Here is a 16,139-nt window from a genome sequence, read left to right as displayed (position 1 = left end):
ACATTAAACAAAACAGGTTTATCTTTTTATTTTTAATAAGGTAAAGGGGGGGACTTTCTCCTCACCCACTCCACCTTTGCTGCAGCAGCCGCTGCCCACAGAGAGGGGTGGCAAAATTTGAGGAGGGGCAAAATTTGCTGCTCCTCAAATTTTGCCACTGTAGGCAAATGCCTACTCTGCCTCTCCATTAATCCACCACTGACTGCAGCCTTTAACAGCTGCCTTTCATTTTAAAAATTGTCAAATGCATGTAACATGTAGTTTGACCCTTGGTTAGATAATTTGTTTTGTTTAAGACTTCTCTGTGCTAGTATATGTAGTCTCTGGAGCATGAAATATGCAAAACATGAAACATCTGTTGCATATTGTGGTTAGCTCAGGTAATATTCACAATTTATCAAATATCATTAATACTTAACATGATTCTCTAATAAAATGTTGCAGTATAGATCTGAAGAATATGGACTGTGAGTTGGGCTTTTCCAATTCAAATCTCAGCTTGGGTGATAAACTCACTTTATAATCTTATGCTAGACTCTCTGATACTCAGCTCCCCCCACCTCCCTTGCCTGGTAATATGGAGCTGGTAATACTGGTCCCTTTTCTGTAGTAGAGCTGGAGGCCTCCAGTGTGGAATAAGGTTGCCACATTTTCAAGTTCTTCTCACAACTGCCATTTCTCTTTCAGTGAAAAAAGGGGCATCCGTTTGCCACTAGACTCAACTTCCTTCTCTCCTTCCCTTCCTCCCTCCTTGGTGTCAGCCATCACCATTTTTATTTGCCCTTTCCCATTCAGAAGGATGTGTAGTGAGCTAATACCCTGCTGCCAAATATTTCTTTTGCATCAGGATGATGCCATTAGTGGGTATTTTTTTGTCTGAGCCTCACTAAATCCCAATTTTGCTTGACTTGCTCCTGATTATGATCTTTTCCTAATAATTTCCCATACTGTGGAGCAGCCCAATATCAGAGTACTACCTCTATCATGGTGTCTACAATCCCCAGTTGCAGAAAAGGATCTTATGGGATTGCGCACTGTACTACTACTACTTTTCAATGAAAAAGTTCTCAAAGTGGTTTACACAGAAAAATTAATAATAATAATAATAATAATAATAATAATAATAATAATAATAATAATAATATAGTTTCCTGATGACCCTAAAGGACTGGCAGTCTGAAAAGAAACACAGGAGAAATGCCAGCAACAGCTGCTGGAGAAATGCTGTCCTGGATTGCTCTCCTTCTGCTAAAAATAATCACCACCTTGAAATGCACCTCTTAAGCTTAGTTACCAGTGTGTTTTTTCTGTGTCAGAGTAATTTTGTATTTTCATTTCTTGTAGGCAACCAAGCAGTGATAGTGTGGCACAGACACCTGAACTACTACGCCGTTACCCTCTAGAAGACCACACTGAGTTCCCACTTCCTCCTGATGTAGTCTTTTTCTGCCAGCCAGAAGGATGTTTGAGTGTGCGACAGAAGCGAATGAGTCTGCGAGATGATACTTCCTTTGTCTTTACGCTCACAGACAAAGATTCAGGTGTCATTCGCTATGGAATATGTGTCAACTTCTACCGCTCCTTCCAGAAGCGTGTCCCTAAGGAGAAAGGAGAAGGCAGTGGAGGGCATCGTGTCCGAGATGGGCAGAAATTACCCAAATTGGGGGATACTTCTGTTACCCAAGAAGAGATGGGTAATGAGAGTTCTGAAAGTGGGAGTTCTCTGCAGCCACCTAGCATAGAATCCACCCCAGATGTGAATCGATCACCTCGGAGTAAACGTCGAGCAAAAGGCACTCACCGTTCTCGTAACAGCACCCTAACCTCTCTTTGCATCCTTAGTCACTATCCCTTTTTCTCTACCTTTCGTGAATGTCTGTACACCTTGAAGAGGCTGGTGGATTGCTGCAGTGAGAGACTTTTGGGCAAGAAGCTGGGGATCCCTAGAGGAGTGCAGAGGTACATGAGGGAATGGAGACCTTTCTTTTAAAATCTTTTACTCATGTATGGGGTGTGTCTGCTACAGGAGGGTGTTTCCCTTGAAGGTAGTGAGTAGGCCCCGCCTTTCCAGAAGCCCCATGAGGGGAAATGCAGGCTGCGCAGAGGCCGCACAATTTGCACACGGGGTTGTTAGCACAGGTGTGAAATTGCTTGTACCATGCTGTTCCTTTCCCCCCAATGATACTGTTTCCCACACTTCTGGTGTGAACCAGATGTAGGAGAAGATTTCACTGTGGTTGTGCCTTTTTTTTTTTTTAGTGAACCTGGGAGCTCTCTCTTGTTCCCTGTTGCTTAACATAACTATTGGTGAACCCAGTCTTGGCCTTGGGCTTATGTCTTGAGCATGCTGCTTATCTCAGTCAATAAGTCCAATCACTTTGTAGTGCTTACTTCTGGCTGGCTGGATCAGCTTGGTCTGGCTTGGCAGGCTCTGGTGGGACCTCTGTCTTGCACTCCAAATACAGATGTGTAATGAAAGGAGAATGCAATTTGCACTAACAAGTTTGTATTCTAACACAGAATGACACACAAGGGAATTTATGATGCTTTAAATTGTTTTTCTGTTCTCAAAAACTTGATTATTTAAATTGCTTGTCTTGTACTTTCTAAAAGAAGTGTTTAAGGATCTGCATTATAGATGCTAATCTATTCTTTCTTTCTGTAGACCAAGGTTGCACAACTTCGGCCTTCCTGCAGATGTTGGATTACAGCTTCCATCATACCTGACTATTCGCCACTTTGACTGGGGAAGATAGCAGTTGTAGTCCAAAAACCACAAGAGGGCCAAAGTTGTCCAGCTTTCCTGTAGACTCTGATAATATGATTAGCATGACATGCAGAAGCAGAGCATAGGTTAAAGATAATAGAGAGACAGAGTGAAAACATTTCCAGAAGCACACAGGGATAAATACTGTGAAATCTCACTGAATTACTGGTGTGAAACAACAGTTTCCTGTTGTTTAGGAGATGGTGCCCAGTTGCTCTTCAGTTCTACTTTGGATTTCAGAAAGTGTACTAATAATGCACTAGCTAGCCTGTCCTTTATAGAAAAGAGCAGTGCCTTGCTCATGAAAATAAAAACAATCCTTTATATATCCTTGGATATTATTCCCCTGAACTCTATTCTAGCTTGCAATAGTAAAGCAATTCCAGCGGTACTGGTTCTATGCCATATCATAGAAGCAGGGCTGCACAACTTCGGCCCTCCAGCTGCTGTTGGACTACAGCTCCTGTTTATCCCTGACTGTGGCCACTGTGACTGGGGTTGGTGGGAGTTGTAGTGCAGCCCTGCATAAAAGGAATGTCACCTTTTGAACTGTAAACACTTCATCTCTTTGGTCCCTTATTCCTTTCTTCTAGACATAAAAGTGTAAGGATAGTTAGTTTTGCATATATTGCAAAATTCTGGTCAAGAAAACGTTGTGTTTCCATTGCTGTAGCAGGTTGCTGTTAAGGCCCTGCCATATCCCACCTTCTAGTCTGAAGACTAGAAAGATTAGGGTGGTACAATATGCATCATTTTATATGTGCTCTCTGTTGCCTGACCTTTTAAAGGGAGTCTGACTACTCAGGCATGATTCTCAGTAACAATCACATAATATATCTGTGTTAATCTTGTTGCTCTCATACAGGGATACAATGTGGCGGATTTTCACGGGCGCTCTCCTAGTGGAGGAGAAATCCAGTGCATTGCTACACGATTTGCGTGAAATTGAAGCTTGGATTTACCGACTGCTTCGCTCACCTGTGCCTGTTGCTGGCCAAAAGCGTGTGGATGTGGAGGTTTTGCCGCATGAACTGCAGCCAGCCTTGACTTTTGCCCTCCCTGATCCATCCCGCTTCTCTCTGGTGGATTTTCCGTTGCATCTGCCCTTGGAGCTGTTAGGTGTAGATGCATGCTTGCAGGTGTTATCCTGCATTCTTCTGGAACACAAGGTGAGAGTGAAATGGCTTATTACTTTTGTAGATATTTCATTACAGAACACTGCATTATCTATCCCAAAACATTTCAATAGCAACAATAAATATTTGGGGTGAGACTATTAACGTGTATGTGTCACAAAAACAACTTCTTATTGTCTTAATAGAAGCAATAAGGACTCCAAAGTTGCAGCATGAACACATTTTTCTGTGTGAAACAGTACTTGAAGTTAATTATGAAACATCTTAGTAGCATTGGAATGCAGGTCATATGAAAACCCAGCATGATAGCATGTGAGAAAGCCTCTAGAGCATTGTTATGAGAAGATAGCAGTAATTCAGTTGACATGGGATTTTGTTTTGGTTGCAGGTAGTGCTGCAGTCCCGGGACTATAATGCTCTCTCCATGTCTGTGATGGCATTTGTGGCTATGATTTACCCATTGGAGTACATGTTCCCAGTTATTCCTCTCCTCCCCACCTGCATGGCTTCTGCAGAACAGGTATGCTAATGATTCAATAAAGTTTCTCTTTCTCCAAGGAAACAAATTGTTCCATGTAAATAGCTTAGGTATATAAATGGTAGACAACGTGGATAGTTGCTTCCTAAATGCCCCGTATTATGTTGGAGGTCATGTACTACATTTCCATTCCACACTGTCTATGCCACATGAGTAGTATGGTGGTATTATCATTATTATTATTTATGGGTCAGCATGATGTGCAGTTCTCTGCCAATGGTAGGTACCCACCCAAACTGCTGCACAACTTAAAGGGCAGCCTTGGTGCTGCAACATGACAGAAAATTGCTTCCGAGCAGGAACACAGGGCTCCTTGCATTGGAAACAATGGAAGTTGTGCTGCACTGCTGCATGTAAATGGTTTTAAGTCATTCTGCAGCAGCCATCGGAGCTCCCTTTTTAAGTTGTGCAGTAGTCCTGTTGGATTCCTAATGTCAATGAAGGGTCACCCATCATGCCAGCCACTATTACTAAGAATATTTAGATTCCACTTTCCAACAAAAACCTTCTCAATGCGGTATATCATTTATTTGAAAGGGTAAAGATTCAGGTTACTCCTGTGGCTCTAGAGAGGCAGCTTCTATGGACAGCCCAAAATTATATCACTGATAAACCAGTTTTCAGCTTGTACATGCGCTCACTTGCTGCAGGACCAGGCTCATTCTGTTGTCTCCTGTGATAGTGTAGGATGTCTGCAAGGAAAGGGTTTCAGAAAATTTCAGCAAGGTCTATTTTTATCATTGGTCTCTCCCTCCCCGCCCCGCCCGCCTGTAGTTCTTCAAATCAAAACTGCTTTGTATCTTAAAGCTCTTGATTCTCTCCCCCCCGCGCCGTGGGAGGCCCCCCATTTTCCTGTGTAAAGCACAGTCTCAGTTTGTTTATCACATTTAAATACAACCCAATATAAAATCTCTGGGGCAGTTTACAAATTAAAACACAATTAAAACCTTGAATCATATTAAAAATTAAAATAATCAATAAAACCTTAAAACATTATAAACGAAAAGCCTCATAAAATTTTCAGGAGTCGCTTAAAAACAGCCAGAGATGGGGAGGTTCTGATATAATTTAGGAGTGTGTTCTAGAGCCCTGGGGCAGCCCTAGAGAAGGCCCAGTTTTGGGTCACCACCAAACGAGAGCTCGTGATTATTGCACCTCCCCTGATGATCTTAATAGGTGATGGGGTTCATGAAGGAGAATGAGCCCGACTGTAGCCTCGTGCTGGGGGATGTGCTTTTTGTCCCACCCCCAAGCACAGTCCCAAAGAGAGCCCCAATTGGTCGGGGCTGGGCAGAGGGTGGGGACCGTGCGCTGTCTGAGCAGCTCCCTCGCCTTTTCTGCTTCTGCTTTTACACGGCACATCCAATGGCTTCTCATCCAAATGATTGATGGTGTCTATACCAGCTTTGCTGTTGTTTCTAGTCCCTTTACTGGGCCTAAAGTATGATGTGAATTTGCTTGGGTGTTAAGTTTCATAGTTTTTCCAGTAATCTGATTGTAGAGATTGATTTTTTTGTTCTTTGGCAGAGACTATAAGGATTCAGTTTTTTCCTTATTAATATTTTCTAACCACTACAGCTTCTTCTGGCCCCAACACCCTACATTATCGGAGTACCAGCCAGCTTCTTCCTATACAAACTAGACTTTAAAATGCCAGATGATGTATGGCTTGTTGATCTGGACACTAATAAGGTAGGTAATGCCTGTTCAGAAGACCATGGTACACTGTAGTTTTTCAGCATCTGTGCTGGATTTTTGAGAGAATCGTTGCATATTAAGTGAATGCATATGGTGTCTGCTATTGTGACCCTTGCAGCCTGAACCTCTGCAGAGTTAGGTGCACTGAGGCCTGTTGATATCAGTGGGCTTAGGCCTTTCTAACTTTGCATTGGTCTGGGATCTTGGTCTTCTAAAGAGTGCTTATTTTGCACAAGATAATAAAATGGGTTATAGCAGAATGGAACCCCACCCCCCATCCCTCTCCAAGTTATACATTGTGGATAGTCATCACTGTAAAAGCGTTGTTAAATTGAAATATGTTTAACAATTTTGGGTTCTCAACAACTGAATTTTGAAAAAATATTTCCTTTCCTTTTTGATGAAGTAATTATAAAAAGAAAACATTTCAAAGCAATGTCAGTCAATTATGTCACATTTCAATAAACTGATAGATTAGAAAACCAAGTCATCTTCTTGACAGTTTTGCATTTATGTTCATTTTATAGCCTGTCCAGTAATGTGTAAGCATTAGCAAAACATTAGATCCACTAAGAAGCTTCCTGAACCTTTTATTGTTACCTTAGCTTGTTTCCATGAAGTCATAAGAAAACCACTCCAATGGTTTTTCTAGATGCAATTTTATTTTTAAAATTTGATTCCAGGTTATTATTCCTACAAATGCTGAGTCATTGCCTGTTTTACCAGAACCAGAAGTTTTAGAATTGAAAAAGCATCTGAAACAGGTATGTAAGTGTTCTGGTTAGTATAACTAGGAGGAATTCTAGAGCTAATAAATGAGGTAATTGAGGATACAACTATGGCTGTTCAATATATATTTAAAATAACCATCTTTAACCATATTTGCCACAATTTGGACAATGGGCTACGACAGGCTCTTGCCACTTTATCCACCTTAATCTTCTCTCTGCCCCAGTCTCTATTCAGACTCTGTTGTTTTGGTGGAGCATTTAATGGAGCATAAGTAGTAGCAGTGGGATGAGGACTTGAGGGGAAGCCCTGATGCACATGCAGATATACTTGGGTGCAAAGCCTGGATGTTTTGAATTTTGGACAATGTCTCTTGAGCTGACCTTGTGGCATATATTATTTTTCCCCCTAGTCCCACTTTCTTTTAACTGACATAAAATAGAAGTTTCTTCTTGTTTCCAAAGCACGTTACTCTCCTGTGAGCCCTAAGATTTGGTTTTCTGTACTGTCCTTTTTAATATTCTTTGGTTTGGCTTGTGAGAGTGCAAGATCTGTCACCCACATTTTTCAGATACCTTTTCATACTAATAGTTCAAAATACTTTTCTTTCTTCTTGGGGCATCAAGATACTTGATCAAACTTGTAATCAGTAAATAGCCTGATTGCTTATAGTAGTTCACAGTCTCCTCCAAGAAATATTTTTAAACTGAAGGAAGATTGGTTCTTTTCTCTTTCAGGATGCCAATATATGTTGCAGCCAAGTCATATGTTTGTGTGAGCAGATAAGCTTGTAAACTGTTCCCACCCACCCCACCCCACCCCCCGGGCTAATAACATTTGTGGATTTATTTGCAAAGCTGCATTGAATTGGCCTTCCCATCCATTTAGAGGCTTTAGAGTCTAAAATAACTCCTTTGAACATTTATGACTGTATTTACTATGTATGGAACATAAATGGATATTCTAAGTCATGGGGTATTAAAGTCATTTAATCTTTTTGGTGCAGCTTAATGTGAAGTTCATTCATATGACCATGTTGAAGAGGTCATGAAATATCAAAATTGACATCACGATTCAGATATCACGGGGAGCCAGGGTTGAACCATGGTTTCATACAGTGTCTCTTAGCCTCAGACATGTGCTCTCCTCCCTCCCCTTTTTGTGCAAGGGGCTGAAAGATCCTGCTTCTGATCCTGTCTTAGATCTGTTGTGATGTCCAAATGAGCTGATCTTGACTTATTCTAGCTAGTTTCCCAATAAACCAGGACCTGGCATGCTGTTTTCAAGTAAACTATGACTGAAGCTGGGATTGCACCCCAGGGGCCTGTTGCATGCTACTGGGATTCAGTCCTGACTGCACGTGATATCTGAACGAGGCCCTCAAGTTGCAATTTTCGCTTAGTTTACCAGTTGTGTGCTTCAAATGGTATTAGATTGTGGATTACTGCATCATTATTCAACTTTTGTTTTCAAATGATATCATATGTGGTAAGTTATGATCTTGATATGTCTTGAACATGTCAGAGCAGTCACATAAAATGCTTCATTGCTGCATGAGAATAGTCATCTGAATCAACCTATAATGTTAGTACCTACACAAAGCTCCTAAGGATTTTTTTTAAAATTTAACTTGTTTCCTCTTCTTGATCATCATTTTCTTCATCTTCACATTGCTCCCTGTGAGATCCACATCTTCTTTTCTGTGGCCCTATTAAGTTCTTTACTGATTTGAGTCCAATTGACTGAGTCTGTCAAAATAGGTTTTATGTCTTTATTTCTGTTCTCTCCTCTCCTGCTCCTTGCATGCTGCATGCAGTATTTACAGGTAAAATGTTACAGTAACAGTACAAGAACTGCTATTTCTGTCTTCATAGCAGAACTGTGTGTTTAACCCTCTGTGATTCCCTATGTAAAGTGCTTCAGTGAACAACCATTGATCCCACAGAATCAGAAATGCTCTGAATGCTCTTTCAGAATCTGTTTGCTTTTCTCTCTCCACAGTTTAAGGGGCTATTGAGCAAAACTCCCACACATTTGGGCAATGTGAACAAAACCCACCAAAATGTATTGTTCCTTCCATGCGACAGTGCCAGAAATGAAACATTATTCTCCACAGGGTAAAGCAAGTGGAAAGTGGGGAAAGTAACTGCCATGTGACTCCAAGCAGTGGCAGTGATGGGAAACCTTGGTGACGGTGTTATGCATGTATGAACACTTACATGACATAATTTAAAGGCTCTTTGTTGCCCATTCAAAGCAGTTGCAGTCAGGTGCTTCCTCACTGGTGGAGGTGTCAAGATGCAGATTACTCCTCCCACTTATCTTTCAGTTAGAGCTCTGAGACATTACTCGAATTAGGCTTTGTAACACCTCTCTGAGAGAAGATCCTACTTGGTTCTGTCCTGTCTGATCCACATTAATAGGCTTCAGTTTCTCTTTTGTCAGGACAGTTTTCTGACTCTTTCGCCTTTAACTTTAGTTTCTTAACGGGAAGGGAGAACAATTCAGGTTTATCTGAAAGGTATGCCTTCTGTTTCCAGAAAGAATGGTTGTAAGCTTGTTACGCAATTTAGAAGTAGAGGTTCTGTCATGTTTTGGATTCTAAAGACTCCCAAAGGTTACCTGTCTATCTGGGATAACAATGTACACTTTGAGTGACATAGCAGATTCAGCTGCATTCAGCAAAAATGCTCTCATAGACAGACTACATCCATGCCTTCTTTTAAGTGCTATAGTTTAGCTGTATATGCTTCAGCGAGGTTGTGTTTGAAAATCATGCTTTACAGAGTATGATACAATCTTAGGGGTCATGCAGGAACAGACAGTCTCACCTGGGATAGAAGCTTTTCAACAGCGCACATGAGGATACCTCCCTTCACTGTGTGAGAAAGGAACATTGGGTTTGCCATGAAGGTTTCTTCTCCTCAGTGGATTGAGGGCATCCTGCCCCATCCAGGAGCTCTTCTGTTCTGGTGTCTGGGGGCTAGACTAAGGGAGGGCATTGTCTGCTTGCTCAGTCTTCTGGAATCAGGACACACACACCCCCGCACCCCGGTCTTAACAGTGTATTTCTGCAATAGAGGCTTCATCCATTTTTCTACCGTAGCATTTCAGAAGGAGTGCATTTAGTCTCTCTTTCAAATCTTTTTCTCTGTTGTTTTTTCCTAAAGCATATTTCAGAGGGATGTGTTTGATTCCTGCTTTGTGACTATTCATAACTGTGTGAGATCTTCTCTCAGATAGGGTTGTAAAGTTTACTTTGAAACACATGGCCCTGCTTGCATGTGCTTCCTCCTAAGTGGGAAGAGTAATTGGCATTAAGATACTCCCCACCCACTGAGAAGAAACAACCTTCACGGTAAGTCCAATCAGGAGTAGCCATTGAGGCGGGGACTGGGCGGGCAGCAGAGGATTGGGGAGGGCAGCGGCAGAACTGGCCACAGCTTTGTCCCCCGCTTTCTCTCTCTTCCCACCCTGTTGCTGTGCTGCTTCTCTCTCTTCTCACCTCGGCTTGAATTTGAGCCGTGCGGACTGGCCATTCGCCTGTTGGACCAACCCAATGAATGACCAGCACACGTGGTTCAAATTAAAGCTGAGGTGAGAATAGGGAGAGGAAGCCGGGGTGGGGCGAGAAGAGAGAGAGAGAGAGAGGTGCAGCTATGGCTGGTTCTGTGCCTGCCTGTCTCACCCTCCCAAGTCACTGGCCACACCAGAGTCCAATGTTCCTTTCTAATGTGACATTAGAACTATCTGTATGAAAGTAACTGGTTAGTTCTTGCCTAATTTTTGTGTTTAAAGAAAACGCTGTTGCAAACAGATGTGTGGGGGTGGAGCAGTCTGGCCTCTCTCAAGAACTGTGCCTATATATGATCCCTTTCAATTTCCTTTCTCATCTGTGGTATTTAGTAGTAATAGTTTTTTTTCCATCTGTCTCTCTGTGGTCATGTGTTCGTCTTGGCTCTGATTGTCCACTGATGTTGTCATGTGATCTTCCATCTTGCCTCCAGTGTCTGGTTAGCATGACTGCAATCACTCAGCAGCAGCTGCTCACGCCTGACAAAAAGGTGTCTTTATTTTACTCTTTTCTCCCTCAAGTTTCCATTGGATTATTATTTTTATCTGTTTTGATTTATTGGCTTTTGAACATAATGCCAGTCAGTCAAGTTTATTGCTGTGGGCCAAATACATAATTGCAAATTACATTACAAGTTCATATTTGCAATGACATATTTGCAATTACATAATAAAAGAAAGCACAACAGTATAAAAAACAGTATAAAACAATTAAAATAAGAGTGAATTTAAAAAGGCGGGGGCGGATCCTGAACATTAAAAAATAAACACTCAAATATTCCTGGTAAAAATTCAAATCAAATCATCATCTTGACAATCAACCACAGTATCAGAAACTTTTGCTTGTATTTTTGAGGCTGCCAAAGCATAATTGGAAACTTGGTGAGTCACAAAATGTCAGCATTGGATAGAAGATAACGTGTCTTCTCTAAGATGGGTCTAAAGTAAAACTAGCCAAAATAACTCCAAGAAATTTAGAGCATGATCCCGAATACAGTGAGCAGGACAACAAATAGTGTGGCAGGTGTATCTCCAGAGTTCCATTGCTGCACTGCTGCAGGTATATTGAACAGATGGGGTATGAAGGTGTCACCTGTGATAACACCTATTGACATGGTTTGAAAATGTAAATCAGTGAAGGCTTGCCTGAGTTTTGGGAATGAGAGATTTACCAGATATGAAGCTCTTTAAATAATTATGTTTATAAAACCCATACCATTTAGAAAACTTGCAATTTAGAATTGGTTGCCTATCCTGTAAAATATTTTAGTTAAAAATATTGAAGTCTTTGTTTAGGGAGAGCAGATAGGTGGTTCACAAAATAAGACTGAAACAGGTTATGATTTCTGGGGACTCGTGTCTGAAACAATTCATAATGAAATTCAGACAAAAGCCTAACTGGGGAATCTTTTTGTGTCCTCATAGTTAAGCATAACATAATGAACAGGGACCCTGATGGAAGGAAGACCTACTTCAGCTTTGGTTCAAAGCTGCAGGAATACCAGGGTGTCAGATCAATAATTTTCTGAGGGAACAATTTTGCAGAGTTTCTAATTGCAGAATTGTCCCATCCCCAAGCTACTACACTGCTTTTCGCTTTTGGAAATAATAAAAAAAAGTTTAGAGGAAATTATCTGTAGGAGACACTGACTGTGAAAGATGGAAAACCACAAGGTTTGTGGGGGGGCTATAACCCTTAAGTTTAGACAAGACCAGGGGTGAGACTTGCTAAATTGTGTGTAGATTCTATAGAAGCTGAAACTTTAGACCTTAAATTCATGTTCTGGGTGATGTCAGACCATGGGATGTTAGCTTTGTGCCAATTCTAGATCTACCACACGAGATACAAGATACTATACACTATAGTTGATGAAGGCATAACTGTTGAAAATAGTACATTGTCGTATCTGGAATCCAGGCTTCCCGGGCTTGCTTCCACAATGAAAAGCACATTGACCTTGCACCTTTACTGCTGAAGATGAGATTTTAGTATAGGTCATAATATTACTAAGAAGATATCCAAACCCTAACATTGTGGGGTTTGGGATGTACTTGCAAGATCATATCTTCTTCTTCTTCTGCATTAGCTACTTAAGAACAAGTACCCACCCACCCCCATTCTGTTCCCATAATCACTAATATGGAGCAGACATTTCATAGTGCAGCATCAAGATCTCTCAATATAGTGTATTTAACTTGTAACCTACTTGACTTATCCTCTCATTTATACAGTCAAGCTAGTAGACAGTGAATTTTCCCTCCCCCATTACTACTACACTGTATATTAGGGAGGCATTTAAAAAATCCTAGATTAATCTGTTTCTTTCCTAGGCTACCTAGCCTGGAGTTTTTTCACAGTTTTTAACACAGTAGGGTAAAGTGTGCCGTTAAGTTGATTTCGACCCCTGGCGTCCACAGAGCCCTATGGTTTTCTTTGGTAGAATACAGGAGATGTTTACCATTACCTCCTGTAGGAGTGGGGATATGCTTGACTAACAAGCAGAAGGTTGCTGGTTCAAATCCCCACTGGTACTATATCGGGCAGCAGCGATATAGGAAGATTCTGAAAGTCATCATCTCATATTGCGTGGGAGGAGGCAATGGTAAACCCCTATACTCTACCAAAGAAAACCACAGGGCTCTGTGGGTGCCAGGAGTCAAAATCAACTTGATGGTACACTTTACCTTTAGATGCACCACACCACTTTACAAATCTTTTCTAAGATGGTGTCAGACTCCCAGGGGACAAGATGGGCTCCTAGCCCTTCTTGAACTGCAGAATGACTGGGTAAGCACACACACAAAAAGAAGTCAACCTCTGGAACAGCTGGGGAGGAGTTTAGTTTGTCACCTGAGTCCTTTTCCTGGCTTGCTGCATCCAGCCAGTTCCTTCTCCTGGAGAACTCCTGGCTCCCATACTCAGAAGCAGCCCCTCCTCATCAGCTGCCTTGCCTTTAAATACCCCAGTGCAGAGCTGACAGGGCTTAAAGCCTACTTCCACCCTTGCCCCCTTCCTGACCTTGCTTCCTGTTTCCTGCCATACCCAACCTAGCTGTCTCCCTGGAGCTGTTTTCTGCAGCTCTCCCTGCCTTGCCCTCTCAATCCCACTGGGATCTGACCAGCCTGGACCCTTCTCATCCCTACTGCCCCCTGAAGGGAACGAAAGCCCCACAGGAGGGGTGCCACACCCTTCTCTAGACTCCACAGGGCCACCCAAGCAACCAGGTAACATGGCATCCCGACAGATGGCAATAAGGTCCTGTCTCTTTCCCTGTAGATGATCTCAATAGGCAAAACTGCCAAATAATGTGAAACCATTTCTGATCTACATTAAATAATCTTGTGAATATTTTTAATGCATGTTTCTTTCTTCTTTAGAAATAACAACATTTATAGCAATCTGTGCACCTTTTCCTTGACCACTATATTCTTCCATGAGGAATGGTGGACAATCTCTTCAAGGAAGGGCCAAATGCACTAAGTTTATTCTCTGCATGTAAGAGCTGAAAGAGGAGTCTGCCATTTCCAGGGAATTAGAACTTGGCATTTGAGTTATGCTTACCATGAGGCAAAGCAGAATTGTCATTTGGCCCTTCTGCTTATTATTCCTGTGACCTGTTGCTTTTCAGGCTTTGGCCAGCATGAGTTTGAATACCCAGCCCATTCTTAACCTTGAGAAGTTTCATGAAAGCCAGGAGATCCCCCTGCTTTTGGGAAGACCTCAACACGATCTGCAGTCCACACCTTCTACAGAATTCAATCCCCTAATCTATGGCAATGATGTGGATTCAGTGGATGTGGCCACTAGGTGAGTCTGAGCAAAATCCTTTTGTCAGGTAGGAGAATTTGTTGCTTTGTTGCTCTGGCATGAAATAAATGTTAGCTGGAATGACATTATCTTCATTAAAAAAAAAAAGGCAAACCACTACTATTGCATGAATTTGTTTCAGTATTCAATTGCAGGCTTCTTTGGTTATTTTAAATGTATTTTCTACAGCTGAGGCTGCACAATACTAGGAGATGTGATTAATGCACTGTGTGGTGTCTGTTGATACACTGTGTTTTGGTTGGGGGGAAAAGTAGTAATCCCATGAACCTGACTATGTAGAAACCTTTGGTGGCAGATGTAGAAGAGATGTCTTGCCCGCATTTTATGATTGCACTGAAGATTCTTTGTATTCAAGGCACTGTAGAGTGTTGCTACAAAACAAGTGAAAATGTAAGCCAGTTTTTCTCTTGCGAAAGCAGGCAACACCCTTTCCGATGCAGTAGGGGCACCACGTTTCTTTGATTTATGTGGAGCATGCTTCCATGGAATGTGTTTAGGACTGGAATTAGTGAACTTTTCCCTTTGCTTTTTTCTTTATTAGAGATGCACCTACAGTTTCAGTTTTCATTATATGTGCATGCAGTGTATCCTTTGAATTTCATTCATGTCTTTATTACCACTATTTCTTTTTGTAGAGTTGCCATGGTGAGGTTCTTCAATTCACCAAATGTTTTACAAGGATTCCAGATGCATACCCGCACACTACGCCTCTTCCCCCGGCCAGTGGTTGCCTTTCAGACCAATTCCTTCCTAGCCTCACGACCAAAACAGACACCCTTTGCTGATAAATTGTCCAAGACACAGGCCGTGGAGTATTTTGGGGAATGGTCACTCAACCCCACTAATTATGCTTTCCAAAGAATTCACAACAGTAAGTCTTGACCTTATGCTTTCCCCAATTCTTGACTAATCTTGAATCTTCTAACACAAAAAAGCAATGTCAGGAAAGTAATTTCCCAGTCTTTCTTGAGCCTATATGTTCTTTGTCCTTAGTTAAGTTCTTTTAGAAAGCCCCTGAAATACATTTTCAGTGTCTAATTTTTTCTCCTTGATATTTTGCCTCCCTTTTGGAATGTACATTTCTCAGGGTAGCTGTTGCCCCATTTTGATCAAAGCTTCTGGAATGCTGCATTATGTGAATAACTGAAGTGGATTTCCCCCCTCTTGTTTTCTCTGCAGACATGTTTGACCCAGCTCTGATTGGTGATAAACCAAAGTGGTATGCTCACCAGCTGCAGCCAATTCACTACCGTGTCTATGACAGTAATTCTCAGCTGGCTGAAGCACTAAGTGTCCCAATAGAAAGAGAAACAGATTCTGATCCTACTGATGATAGGTTAGTGTGGAGTTTAATTTTATGCATCTGACCCTTAGTAGACTTTGCAAATATGTTGGACCCCTCTCTCCTGCTGCTGCAGCCTCCTTTCCAACCTCTCTGGCTTCCACCATCTTCAACTTTACTTTTCTTTTTCAAAATTATTTCTCCAAACACCAGCTATATGAAGATTATGATAATTTACCATTTAGGAGAAGGGTGTTAGTGGAATAAAACCCATACAATAAAATAACAGTAAAATGACATTCTGAATAACATTCTCTGTCTCAGGTTGATTGCTTCTCTGTTGATGCTGGTCTGTTGTCCTCTTTCTCTCTTGCAATATGTTTATTTTATTTTTAAAACATATACCTCATTGATATCACATGGCAGGGAGTTTCATGCATGGGTGCCACCACCAGAGGAAAAGCTATCTATGCGTACTATTATGAGATATTTCTATAAAATTGACAATTTAATATTACATGATCCACAAATGGCAAGGACAAACCCATCCTGCATAGGGTATTTGAATGTATCTCCCTTCCAATAAG

The 16,139-nt window shown here is 41.5% G+C and overlaps 1 protein-coding gene across 46 annotated transcripts in view; it reads left to right on the top strand.

Annotated features, from left to right (window-relative positions):
- The window catches only part of MADD (MAP kinase activating death domain), a 142,539-nt gene that overhangs the window by 45,587 nt on the left and 80,813 nt on the right, over positions 1–16,139 (top strand). For 26 of the 46 annotated variants that reach the window (XR_008314315.1, XM_053287611.1, XM_053287628.1 and 23 more), the window contains exons 3-11: positions 1,345–1,959; positions 3,633–3,936; positions 4,292–4,423; positions 6,020–6,133; positions 6,823–6,903; positions 10,876–10,932; positions 14,071–14,249; positions 14,906–15,141; positions 15,450–15,606. Coding sequence is in view for 45 of the 46 variants with exons in the window: in XM_053287611.1 (XP_053143586.1) it covers positions 1,345–1,959; positions 3,633–3,936; positions 4,292–4,423; positions 6,020–6,133; positions 6,823–6,903; positions 10,876–10,932; positions 14,071–14,249; positions 14,906–15,141; positions 15,450–15,606 (1,875 nt within the window). In the remaining variant the exon portion in view is untranslated. The remainder of the gene's footprint in view (positions 1–1,344; positions 1,960–3,632; positions 3,937–4,291; positions 4,424–6,019; positions 6,134–6,822; positions 6,904–10,875; positions 10,933–14,070; positions 14,250–14,905; positions 15,142–15,449; positions 15,607–16,139) is intronic. The other 20 variants (XM_053287632.1, XM_053287626.1, XM_053287625.1 and 17 more) reach the window with 1 other exon arrangement.

The sequence above is a fragment of the Hemicordylus capensis genome, chromosome 1 (genome assembly GCF_027244095.1).
Source record: "Hemicordylus capensis ecotype Gifberg chromosome 1, rHemCap1.1.pri, whole genome shotgun sequence".
NCBI classification, from domain to species: domain Eukaryota; kingdom Metazoa; phylum Chordata; class Lepidosauria; order Squamata; family Cordylidae; genus Hemicordylus; species Hemicordylus capensis.
This window is presented reverse-complemented; position numbering and strand designations above follow the sequence as displayed.